Source organism: Benincasa hispida, chromosome 7 (assembly GCF_009727055.1).
Source record: "Benincasa hispida cultivar B227 chromosome 7, ASM972705v1, whole genome shotgun sequence".
Classification (NCBI taxonomy): Eukaryota; Viridiplantae; Streptophyta; class Magnoliopsida; order Cucurbitales; family Cucurbitaceae; genus Benincasa; species Benincasa hispida.
This window is the reverse complement of record NC_052355.1, coordinates 37,881,916-37,895,177: the sequence shown is the minus strand read 5'-3', so window position 1 is coordinate 37,895,177 and position 13,262 is coordinate 37,881,916. Positions and strand designations below refer to the sequence as shown.

The 13,262-nt window shown below is 35.8% G+C and overlaps 1 protein-coding gene across 1 annotated transcript; it reads right to left on the bottom strand.

The window, feature by feature from the left end:
- Nucleotides 1-643: 643 nt before the first annotated feature.
- LOC120081402 (NADH dehydrogenase [ubiquinone] 1 alpha subcomplex subunit 6) lies at nucleotides 644-9,213 on the bottom strand. Its single transcript, XM_039036241.1, has 2 exons — nucleotides 8,870-9,213; nucleotides 644-1,015 (listed from the first exon to the last, which is right to left on the bottom strand). The coding sequence occupies exons 1-2, from the start codon at nucleotides 9,080-9,082 to the stop codon at nucleotides 830-832; spliced, it is 399 nt and encodes a 132-aa protein (XP_038892169.1). The 5' UTR covers nucleotides 9,083-9,213; the 3' UTR covers nucleotides 644-829.
- Nucleotides 9,214-13,262: the final 4,049 nt, after the last annotated feature.

Here is a 13,262-nt window from a genome sequence, read left to right as displayed (position 1 = left end):
CTCCCCCATTCCCTTTTAAATAAATCGCAAACTCCCTAACTAACTAAGGGTTCCCAGTCGGCATGGTCCCCACCTTCTCAATCGAAGCACATTCATCTTTTCTAAACTTTCCCATATTGTCTTTTTCTTACTCCTTTGATACTGAAACAATATTGGTGGTCTATCACTATGTTCCTTGAGTCCTAAAGAACATAGGATATTCAAATGTAATATTCTTTTTTTGTGAGTGAAGTCATTGTTAATGATCATTTTGGCCACACGATTGTCAATTTTATGGTTGGATTTAAGTGTCGTTCAGTTGATTTAAGACATGTCATTGACCAAAAAATCAAAAATACAGTGGTGAGATTCTTCTTGAAACTTCAAGACCTAAAAATATATTTACCCCAATCAAAGATGGGTAGATTTCGTAGTCCAAATGGGTTTTGCATTCTTCACACCTCACAATTAAGATAATTCCGATCGTTCTGCCGCAGTTCATATACATATATTTCTGAATGAGACCACCACATTGTCCCTTTTCAAGTTTCATAATGTTTTGAACTTATAAACATGCCAGTGATAAAACGAAGCCGATTGGAAACTGGGGGAAGCAGCAAAGCTAGAGTAGACACCATTTAGGCTTTAATAGTTACGAACGGAGTAAATAGAACCAAAGATCTTGGATTGATTTGCTTCTGTAAAAGCTACAGCGGTTATATAATATACCAACAATTCAATCCAACAAAAGGATCAAATAATGTCAATTGTCCAGAGGACAGATAGTTTCTTCATTATTTCTCAAGATCACAAATTAAAACTACGGATGTGTCATATTCAAGGATGAATTTCAAAAGTAGTTACTCTTGTAGAAGTTCTTGAGAAAATTGGATATGCCCTGATCCTTGGCGCCCAAATCTTGCACAAGTCCTTCGCGACCAACCACATATTGACCAATGATGTGATGCCGTTGCTTTGCATGTTCAGTAATGTTACCAAGCTCTTCCATTCCCTTGAAAAGAAGCATATCAATCACCTGTAAACTTAAAAAGTCAGAAACTGGTTTTGAAAGGGGGAAAAAAAAGATCAGAAACTAGTCAAAATAATCTTCACATTCGCAGTCCAACTCCAAGACAGTGCAAAGAGCAGCATCCTAGGAAATAAAATAGACACTTTTTTTTTTTTAATAATCAAGCAAAGATAATAGCCTACAAGCTAAAATCCAACTCATTTTTTTGGAAGGAGAAACAATTTCATTAATAAATGAAATAAGAGAAAAACGCATAAGACCAATAGATGAATTACAAAAATAGCCTCCAACTGGAGATTAAGAAAGAACTATAAAGAGTATACGAGTGTATATTCTTATATCAAAAAAGACATTAGAGAGTGCAAGTTCCAAGAAATGATCAAAATTAAAGGATACCACCGTAAAGAGACAACCATTCCTAGCACCCTAAAGAGCCCAAAAGAAAGCACAACTGAAAGCTTTGTTTTTTTTTTCTAATGAGAAACATTCAATCATAATTTCATTGATAATATGAAATTAGAAAAGGCCAAACATGCCAACGAGATTACATGATGGTATTCCTTTGTGCTATAAGTGAAGTAAGATTGTAATCACAAAAAAAGGGGTAAATTTACACCAAGACAGAAGTTTACAATAGATGATCTATGAATTGTGAGAGTTTCTGTCTTAAAAAATACGATGATTCCGTTCATTTCATATAAGCCAAACAAAGCCTTTGATGATGAAGCTCCACAAGATCGCCTTTTTTTTCTTGAATGGATGATCAATAAGAAGCATATTTAGCAGGATATCTAAGCTACATCAAGAAGTCAGATGATTTGGAACAAGCCAACTCTTCTTACAAAACTGCTGCTGATTCTCATACACGCTTTAAAGACTTTCAAATTGATGATCTTGTCATGATCCATCTCAAAAAAAGCCCGCCTGCCTACTGGACAATTTTCTAAGTTGACAAATGTCAGCTTGGTCCTTTCCCCATTTTGGAGAAACTTGGCAATAATGTTTATCGAGTGGATTCACCTCCAAACATGCGCATCAGTTGCCAACCTCTCTCTCTCCCTATCATGCTCCGAATGCTTTTGCTTTAGCTTCCTAACTTGAGGTCGAGTTTTGTTTTTAAAGGGAGAATCTGATGTAGGGTATCTTTTAGTTGTTAAAGATCTTATCTTTGTTGGATCTTGGTTATCATGTATTTTTTTTGTTGTTTATTTCTTGTTTTCGGGTGGTCCTTTTTACTGGCCTCATCCAGTTATTAGTCCTATGTTTTGGACTTGTTTTTGTATTAGTTTAGTCTTTTATCTTTTGTTTTATAGCTTTAGGCTCCAGTTGAGTTAGTTAAGCAACTACCTTTCTATTATTAGTTTTTCCAGTCTATTTAAATGGCTGTTTCCTTTCATTAATGGAACTTTTGAAGCATTATTTAGAGATTACTCTCCTTTCTCTACATCACATCACTTGACCGCTCCATCCCTCCAATCTCTCCCTCATATACAATTATGCAAAGGTGCTCACATCAACAACCATTGGGTGAAAGGAGACTCAACCTACCCTGCCCATCACCATAACTGGTGCACCTCCGCTTAAAAAAAATATTGATCTTAGTTTCTAGCCTTCACCAGGAGATTCTTAGTAACAGTCCTTGAAACACACTAGGAAGCCGCTTCTGTAACATTTAATATGTTACACTTAACTTACCATACACGAGATTCCTAGAAACTACAATTTGCAGTTCTGACAGACTTTGGCCTCACACTCCATCACAAATAAGGCTTTTTTTTTTTTAAGAATAAGGGCTTTCATTTAAATATATATATATATATATACACGGGCATACAAAAAAACCCTACCCACAAAATAACCCCCTACAGGAAAGGACTCCAACTATGCAATATAACACCTATAGAATAATTACAAAAGGTCTTAAAAACCGAAGCCCACAAAGAAACATGAAAGCGAATAAGGGAACACACCTCGCCAGGGTCCTTGTCCACCTCCTCTAAAAATCCTACTATTCCGCTCACCCCACAAAACCCACAAAATTGCATACACCCCAACATGCCACAAAAAACGACCCTTCTCTCCACGAGGCAGATTGAGGAACTACTCGATCATAGCACTAACACCCCTCTGACGAGCAAACGAAAGGTCCACCCCTCTAAAAATCCTACTATTCCACCCACCCCACAAAACTCACAAAATTGCACACCCCCTAACATGCCACAAAAAGATGACCCTTCTCTCCACGAGGTAGATTGAGGATGAACTACTCGATCATAGCAAACACCCCTTTGACGAGCAAACGAAAGGCCAAATGTTTGGAAAAAGCACTCCCAAACAGCTAGAGGAGGTTTAGTGGTTGCATACCATGGAGGAGTTCCCTTTTTCCCTCACTATCACTAGGTAATCCGCTGTGGATCACCTTCAGCCCGTGATTTCCCCAACAAAAGAAGGGGGAAAAAAAGTTCTGACAGAGTCTGTTAAATCTTCTAGGATCCATATGCTCTAAACTTTACCATTCTACAAGGAAAAATAACATGACCCAGAAAAATCCAAATTTCTCATGGAAGCAAATGTATCTAAAAATTTAAGGGGAAATAGTCAAATGTCAAGAGTCAAACCGCTAATCAATTTTTTTTGCGTGTTTTGTCTTTATAAAACATTTTGAACTAACCTCTAAAGCAATGAACATAGCGGATGGCACTAATCACACAAATGAAAGACAATAAACCAAATTGGCAGCACCTGATGAAACAAATAAATGGATAAATTGCAGGCATAGGCATGAATAATATTAGTTAATGCATATGTCGAATTTTATTTTTTATTTTTAATAGATCTTTCATTGCCAAAAAAAATAAAAGAATACAAGGGTATAAAAAAAAAACAATAATCCAAGTCCACAAATGAGAGCATCTTGAAGGTTCTCCGATCTAACCAAATATGACCTAATGAATAATTATAAAGAACTCATTACTGATGCCCAGAGAGCAACGCTGGAATTTTTTTAGGAACCAAACGTCAAAAGGTTGGGTGAGGTTTTTTTGACATTCTGCTTACGTTATATTTGCATGAAATTACCAAAACGAAACCTCACGCATGCAAATTGGCCTCTCGCTCTCCTCACTCTCTCGATATCCACTCTTGCTCTCCTCACTCTCACTAGGTCTCCTCTCACTCACTCTCGATCTCCTCTCTATCTCTCTCGTCGGCAACACCCAACCTCGATCTCCTCTCGTCTCTACAATGCTTCAATGGCAGGTGACGGATGGAGGAAGGAAAATTGGGCTCTATTTTTTGTGATCATATTTTGTAAGGCACACCTTGAGAACAAGGTGTCTTCGAAGAGCGGAGTATTGTAAGACCCCTAGTTAGGAATTTGTTGGGATAATTAGTAGAATATTAGGATGGGCATATTAGAAAATTGTTAGTAAGTTAGTTAGGTATTTTTACTATAAATAGAAAGGGATGGGTTGGAGAAAGGTATGAAGAATTTTGTGGGAATTTCTTTTGGGGAATTGAAGGAGAGAGTAGCCCTCTCGAAAGGCTATGGTAAATTGTAGTTTCATTATTGATATTGCAATATAAATCTATCTTTTACAGTTCTTATTTGTTCTCGAGTTTTTGAGAATTTCCTTGTTAGGTGGTATCCTAACAAATTGAGAAGAAGAAAGGAAGAGGAAGAAAATTAAGAGTAATTTTGTGACTTTAGATGATGATGATGTAAGCAAGAGGACAAAAATTTTATGTTTCAAAGAGGGACAAAAACCATTTTGGAGTTTGAGATTGGGTCTATTATACAATTATATTTGAAAGACTCCCTCGTAACCCCATGAAAGATTCTATTATTTATTTCACCCTAAATGTCCCACAAATGGAAGAGGAACTCCTCAATCACGAATGAAAGATTCTATTATTTATTTCACCCTTCCATAAAAAGACCTCCTCTCGCTCCAAACCACGAATGGAAGAGGAACTTCTCAATCATAACACTAAAATCTCAGTGGCAGGCTAACTGATAGTCAAACACCTCAAGTTCTCGAAGAAAATGTTCCAAACCAATCGCACATAAGTATAATTTCAAAATAAGTAATCTAGATCTTTCTTTGCCCTCCGACCAAGAATACAACAAAAGGCCCAACCAAGGACAACATCTTCCTCAAAGGCCTATCCAAGGTATTAATTCTTCAATCATAATACTAAAATCTTTGTGGTTGGCTAACTGATAGCCAAATATCTCAAGTCCTCAAAGAAGATGTTTCAAACCGATTGCATAAATACAATTCCAAAATAAGTGATCCAGATCTTCCTTTGCCCTCCGACCAAGAATACAACAAAAGGCCCAGCCAAGGACAACTATCTTCCTCAAAAGTCTATTTGGGGTATTCCCTCTTCCATGAATAACTTCCAAATAAAAAACTTCACATTCTTTGGGATTTTCACTTTCCAAAGGAAAAAAAAAAAAAACCGAGTCTCTAAAGGGAGAAAGATTCGACAAGTACTGAAAGAGAGATTTACAAGAAAACCCTTTTCAAGGGCTAAGACTCCAAACAACAAACTTCTCCCTTACCTAACCTCAACAAAGAAAGGAGGGTCATAACCTCTTTGTTTCCCTATTGGACAATGGATGCCAGAAACCAAACAAGAAACAGAGCAAGCTCCCCAAAAGCAACAAAACAATTTTTCTTGGCAGAAAAATGATGAAGATGAAGAAAGTTGCTGCAACAAAACACATTCTTTCCCCTTCCTCTTAGACTGTTAATAATATTTTTTTTAGGGACAGTACATCGACCGACTCATCAAATACTCTCACATACCATAACAAATTAAGGAGCATGGTAGTCTCATGGAACTTTCGCATTATTTATACACTATTGAATTTGGACAGGAAACCAAATGCATAGACAAATGAAACATACAAAAACTCTCGAGAGGCTTAAAAAAGGCACCTCAAATGGAGTTTTTTTCTTTTCTTTTCTTTTTTTTGTTTTTTATTAAGGAAACATAACTTTTCATTGTTAAAATAAAAAGAGACTAAAAAAAGGCACCTCAATCAGAGTTAATTGACCCAAAATAAGGATTCGACACTCTTGTTTCTTTTTTTTTTTTAAAGGAAACGGATCATTATATTATAAATTAGAGAAATGAGCTAAGGCCCATAGTACAAGAGGGTTATACAATGAGCAAAGCAAACGGAAATACTAAGACTTCTTTAGGATCAAGAGGCGCACCCGGACGTCTCAACTAGGTTGACACCCCCTTAGTACCCTCATCACATCTAATGTAACAAAAGAGGAGAGACAAAACACTAAAGAGAGTACAATGCAAGGTACAAAACCAAGAAACAAGCCAAAACAGAGGGGGATAATTAAAAGTTCAAAAAGTACGTGTGTGTGTGTGTGTGTGGGAGGGGGGGGGGGGGGGGGGGGGGGGGGGGGGGGGGGGGGGTTGTGTGGAGCAATAAAGAAGAAGGAAAGGCATCCAAAAAGATTTATTGCTGTCCAAAGGGGGAAGTAGAGATGATAGCCCCCCAGTTGAGATTGAAGTCCATTAGACTATAAGCATTGAACGGTTTGGAGAGGATGCACCAAGAGTAAGCTTGACGACGGGTTTGTTGTGAAAAGTCCTTTGATTTCTTTCGAACCAAAGGTCTGCCAAGAGAGCTTTTATTGCATTACACCAAAGAAGTCGGTTGGGGTTGTGGAGGTTAGGACCAGCAAGAAGTTGCAGCACGTTGCCTTTGAAGTCGTTGCACATAATCCATGAGAAATTGAAGAAACACAGCAGCTTTTCCCAACACCAAGCTGAATAGGGGCAGGTGAAAAAAAGGTGAAGGGAGTCTTCACTATCGTGGAGGCAGAATGGGCAGATTGAGGGCGAGAGGGAGGTTGAAGGCTGCTTCCTTTGTAAAACAGCGGCTACATTCAGCTGTCCGGATAACATTATCCATATGAGAATGTTGACTATTCGAGGGCTTTTAGTCTTCCAAATGGCCGAGTAAAGAGGCTTATCCAAAGGGGAGAAAGGGGAGAGGTGCACTTTAAGGAAGTTAACTGTATAAGAACCAGTGGCTGAAATAGACCATACCCTTTTATCAAAAGAATCAGTTAGACTTCTATTTGCGATTTTCCCCAACAGCTCTTGGAAGGCCAGCACTTCATCTTTAAGCAATCTTCGGAAGGAAATGGACCAAGAGGCTAAGCGGTTGTCCCAGTGATCAGTAACTGAACCATTTGGTAACAAGGTGATTCTGAATAGGCTTGGATGGATATTGGGTACTGAAGGGGGAAAGACCTTCCCATGGATCTAACCAAAAAGCAATTCGGCAGCCATTACCAAGTTTAAAAGTGGCCAAGGATTCTATCTTAAGCCAAGTCTTTGAGATGCTAATCCAAGGGCTTTTCAAGCTTCTACCGCCTTTCCCTGCTGTGTGCCAATCAAATGAATCTTTACCATGAATACTTCTGATTACTTTGCCCCAAAGAGAATTTTCCTCATTGAAATATCTCCACCCCCATTTAGCAAGGAGTGCTATGTTCATTGATCTGAAGCCACCGAGGCTGAGGCCTCCATCTGCTAGGGGTTTTTAAGCCAAATCCCATTTAACCAAGTGGTTCAGCTTGCTGCCGGTGTGTCCTTCCCAAAAGAAATTTCTTGTTATCCTTTCCATTCTAGAGATTACTCCTTCGGGCATGAGTTAGAAGGTTTGAAAGAACTGATTTGCATAGAGTGGCTCTTCCCCCCTTAAAGAGGTTAAATCTCTTCCACTTATCAAGTTTAGTTTGGAATTTGTCTAGAACCGGCGGCCAAAAGGAGACACTTTTCGGGTAATCACCTAAAGGCAACCCTAGATAATAGAAGGGGAGGTGGTCAGCCATACAATTCAAAGAGGCTGCTGTGCTAAAAAGTTCATTGTCGTCCATATTGATACCATAGAGGACTGATTTTTCCCAATTAACTTTCTGCCCTAAACACCATTCAAAGAACTCCACGGTATGTTTAAGCTTTACAAGCATGGAGCTGTCATACTTGCAAAACAATAAAGTATCATCCGCAAATTGAAGATTCCGAAAAAGAGAACTTCTCTAAGAGAAAAATATAACTTTTTTGTAAAATTGCTGTAGCAGAAAGAAGTAATTAAATGAGTTCTAAGCCAAGATTCTTTCAAACTTCTACTTGTACGCCTATCTTCAATAAACTCCTTTGAAGAAAATTCTCCCAAAAAGTCAACAATTGATGGGTTATCCAACGAATGTTACCATCAAATTCACCTTAGCACTGAAGAACAAATACGTTGCGAAATAATGTCCCGTAATTTTAGAAGAGTCCAAGAAAAACAAAACGGATGGAATAGATTATCCACGAAAAACTTCGTGAACGGACGAAAGAATGCAACTCATCAACTTTTTCCACCTTATCTAATATGCCCAATCTTTAGGAGGGAAAAATCATCCAAGTTCAACAAGTCGGCCCGGCTTCGCATTGATTGAAACCCCCCTCCCCTCCCCCCCCCCCCCCCCCCCCCCAGGGCGTCAATTTCTATTTGATTCAGCAAATTTTTTTAAAAAATAAAATAAACATATAAATAAATAAATAATACCCTCCAGAATGATAGATTTACATTGACTACAAGAACGAGAAAGATAAGCCCTCTAAACTCTTTTCTTCATTTTCTATTTCTATAGAGCTTTCGTTTCAAATGAATGGAAAAGACTTCGATGTCTCTAATCGACACACAGGGAATATTCTTCATAGTTTCTCAACCCATAAAGGAAATGAAGGATTCAACGAAATTCCTTAAGCCGCCCCCAAAATCATATAGAATTAAGAAGCAAATAGAGTAAATTGCAGGTACGAGAAGACCTTAGGATCGGTGACGTGGGAATTCTTGCGGATCTCGGAGGCGATCGTAGAACGGAGCTGAGAAACAGTAGTGACATCATCTAAGTTGTAAATGTCCATGATTGCTGGCAATGATCTACATGCTGATCTGAAGAAGTCGAAGACCCGATTCCGGGCTTCTTCAAGGCTCGCGGAGTTCGGCGGAACCTTCAGACCTCGAACTGTGAATGCCATTTTCTGATTTTTTTTTCTTCTCTCTGCTTTCGCCGACTCGATGAGTGAACTCGCTTGGCTATTGCTGTTAGCGCTTCCTCTCACAATCTTCCACGCCCCTGCTTTCTTTTTCCCGAGTTCTCTTCCGCTTCCGGGGTTTTTTGTTTTTTTTCTTAAAATTTATTTATTTATTTATTTTGCAGATAATATAATAGATTATTTTCAAGTAAAATGAGCCAACTTATTTATAAATATAGAAAAATAACACTAACCACCATAAACTTCTATCACTACATTTTGTTATATTTAAAAATATTTTTAATAGTTTTATCATTTAATATAATTACCTTCATATAATATATAAATTATAAAAAGTACCTTTCAATATTTTAAAAGATTTTTTCTTTTTTGCAGAGGTATACTAAAAATGTTGATATATGCAATACTTTCATTCACTCCCTAAATATTTTGAAACTATCCTTACATTATTAATTTATAAGATTTCGTACGAATATTAAGATCTGAAATGGTGTGATTTGAAATTTAGGACATCTTCACATCATTTAATATCTCGATTTTTATATGAAATACTAAAATATTTCTACTCAATGGTGGTTTTAAAATAAATGAGAGAACTTTGAAGCATTCTTTTTATATATAAATTAACTTAATAAAATCCTTAACATTTAAAAAATATATTTTAAAATTATATACTAAAAAAGTTTTTTTAGAGACTATTTGGGATGTTGAATTGAAGGTCCTATTGATTTTATGGTTTTAAATGATTATTTTTGTATGAAAACTTTTTTATTCAATAATTCTACATATTTTTTAGAAACAAAATATTTATTGCATTTCATTTAATTATTTTTTAAGTACACATGTATAACTGGGAATTTTGAAAAATGGGGTTTGGAGTTTAGGGTTTACTTTTGGATCATGAGTTTTTTTTTAAAAAAAAAATTTAACCAATCATTCTACAAATTTGTGCATATGACATTTCTAGTTAAAGTTGGATAAAATATATTGAATTTATTAGAACAAAACAAATTTGTTTACATAGTTGCCATAAAAAATATGTAACAAATGGTTACATTCTCCATACCAGTTATATGATACAGAAAGATTATTTAAAATAAAAACACTCATGTGTTTGGCAATTTTCTTTTAAGAATGTTTTTATATTCAAGTTTGTTTGGTTTGTTATATGCTAAAAGTATTTTCATTAATATGTACTGAAAAAGGTGTTTTTATCAATATCAAATTACTATAAAAGATAGATTTATAAAATACTATGAACTAATAATTTAAAATAATAGTCGTTAGAATTGGTGGAGGTGACTGTTGGCAGAGGTCGCTAGAGTTGGGTATCAGTGATGGCGGTCGTGTTGGGATTGATGCCTTAAATCTTGTGGTCTTGTAGTTTGTAATTGTATTGTATAAACATTTTATTTATCTAATAATATAAGAGGTATTTTATTCAACATTTATTTGTATTAACCCACAAAAACCAATAAACTGAGATCTAGGGTTATCTTTTGTAACCTAAACATGCATATGGAGACATACAAGTGGATCTTGTTTAAGTGATAACCTAAACAGTCTGTAGTAGATAGATAAGACTGGCATTTATCCTTGTGACACTACAACCTAAAAAGACTGATTCTTCTTTCTTTTACGAATCCGGAAAAAGTCATGTTTAACCTTGAATGCTATTAATAAATTCTAGATTTATTGGATTTGTTGCTAAAATATCGGTATTAAATCCAAAACTCTCGGCGGATGGCCAGTAACCCAAAGAAATATTTTCTTTAATAATTCAGTTAAACCAATGATTCGTTATTGTAACAGATAGCAACAACCATTTCATCCTACAAGTGAATATTTGCGACAAGAAATGAATCCTAATTTTAGGAGGGTATGGTATGTTTTGTAGTTGTTACAATTATTGTAAAGTGCTACATGGAGACATGTGAACAGGGGTATTCTATACAAAGAGTTTGTATAAAATCGGACCACGAAATGAATAGTTTCTCTGTATAACACCGTTGCTAGAAGAGGCTTACATTTCATCAGGATGACTATAGGTGACTTGACCTGAATCCTGAGTGAGTTGTGTACTTCTACATACGAAGGCAATTATTTGATTTATATGGGTGAGAGTGGACAGTTTCACCGACTGAATATATCTATCATTTTGGGGATTCGTCTGATCGAAGAGTTGGGAACACAACTACACAAGATGGAATTCGCTCCTGCCCTATAGTTAGGGTAAGTAGATAAGTTGTTCCTTTAAGGGCTAATTTTAAGGATGAACAACGTGGTGCCACATTTTCCCCTAGCTCAGGTGGGTTTGGTTATAGTTGAACTATAACTTATTGTTAATTAGAGGGGTCGGTGGTACTTAAGAAGTTAGGTGTAACTATAGGGACAAAACGATAATTTCAACCCAACTATAATTATGAGCACTTTGTGAATGGTCAATGCTCTGTTGATTGGTTATATTTAATGGACACAGAAATATATCTATAGTGTGGAGAGTGCAACTACCGATTTTTAGTGGAGTGACTGGCAGTTAATTAATCAAGTACCATTGGATCTTCACACGATAGGTCCATAAGGTCCCCTTGTTAGCTCAACTGGAATTAATGAAAATCGAATTAATTTGATTAATTTGAATTGTTGAAATTAATAAAAGGAATTAATTATATAAGATACAATTAATATAAAATTATTTATATGAATAATGTATATGATACATTATAATGTAGATTTTTATTTGAGAGAAAATAAATATTTGAATATGGTTCAAATATTCATATGAATATGATTCATATAAGAACTAAAATTAATATGAATTTGATTCGTATTAAATACTCTAGGTTAAATGAGAGAATATTAAACTATAGGTTATATTATATGTGATATGATAGGTTATTTGCTATATTAGATATAACATATGGTTTATATATATTAAATTAATTAAATAATTAGTTCTTTAACTAAATAATTAAATTATTAGGATGAAGTTATTTGATAACTCCCCCCATTACGCTCCCAACGTGGAAGTGGAAGGGCAAGGAGATAGTAGATGAACCATCCTCTTCTTGCATTCAAAAAGACATAAAAATAGAAAATTCAAAATGAATTTTGCTCAGTCAATATCAAGAACATCATCCCTTCCAAATTGATCTTGAAACCCATAAAACTCTCATCGATTCTCTATGAAGGAAATCAAACATGAGGATTTCCATGAGCAGCAGAAGGATCGTTCCAAATTCCATTCAGATTGAACATAAACAATTACACTACAAGAATGGAAACTAATAGGTCATGCACAACAAGAAATTACAGCATGTTTTAAGAGTATCAAGGGATAGAATATGCATACCTTTGAAGAAACATTCTTCAAGAATCCCTCGAATAGTCTCCTATGCGTCCAAGACAGCAACACAGCCCTCGAATGCAACGACTGGTACATTGCACGACCAATAGCATGAACACAACAAACGGCCAATAACTCCTCGAAACCAATCGAGTCACACTCGATTCACAAAGTGAGTGAGAATACCACCACAATGGTTACCTTGGTATTCTCGATGTGAGAATCCAAGAGTTGTGGGCTCTGTATGATCTTGGCTCGAGGAAGAGACTAGATGACTACAATCGAGCAAGTGGGAGATAATCAACTGGTCTATCGCATAGACGATGTGCTCGATTGTGTAATAAATGGTAGCCTATCGTATAAACTATGTCACTCGATCGTTTAGCTATGATCAACTAATGAACTATTGTATAGTCAAAGCTCCACGATCATTTAGTCTTTGTACATCTATCGCTTAGTGAAACTCTTTCACTTGATAGTTTATCCGTGAATTCTTTCCGAATCAAGTAACTCAGCAAAATTAGGAAAACCATTTTCCTTTTATCTCACGGTTACCATAAAACCACCAATAACCTCCCACTCAATTGGTTATTAGAGAAAAAGATTTAATTATCATATAATTAATATATTATAAATAAATATGATAACCAACTTATCATATTATATTCATATCCCATAGTTTTAATATTTCATCTCATGAAACATACAATCCATAGTTCTTTTTCCATCTTATGGTACTTAATGTAAATCATATTTACATTAATTCTCCACTTGATGTATCTCATACATCACACTAATTATATCATATATAATTGA

Coding starts and splice junctions, on each gene's coding strand:
- LOC120081402 (XM_039036241.1), bottom strand. CDS start 9,082: ATGGCATTCACAGTTCGAGGTCTGAAGGTTCCGCCGAACTCCGCGAGC. Junction 1,016..8,869: donor CCCACGTCACCGATCCTAAG/GTCTTCTCGTAC, acceptor TTAAGTTTACAG/GTGATTGATATGCTTCTTTT.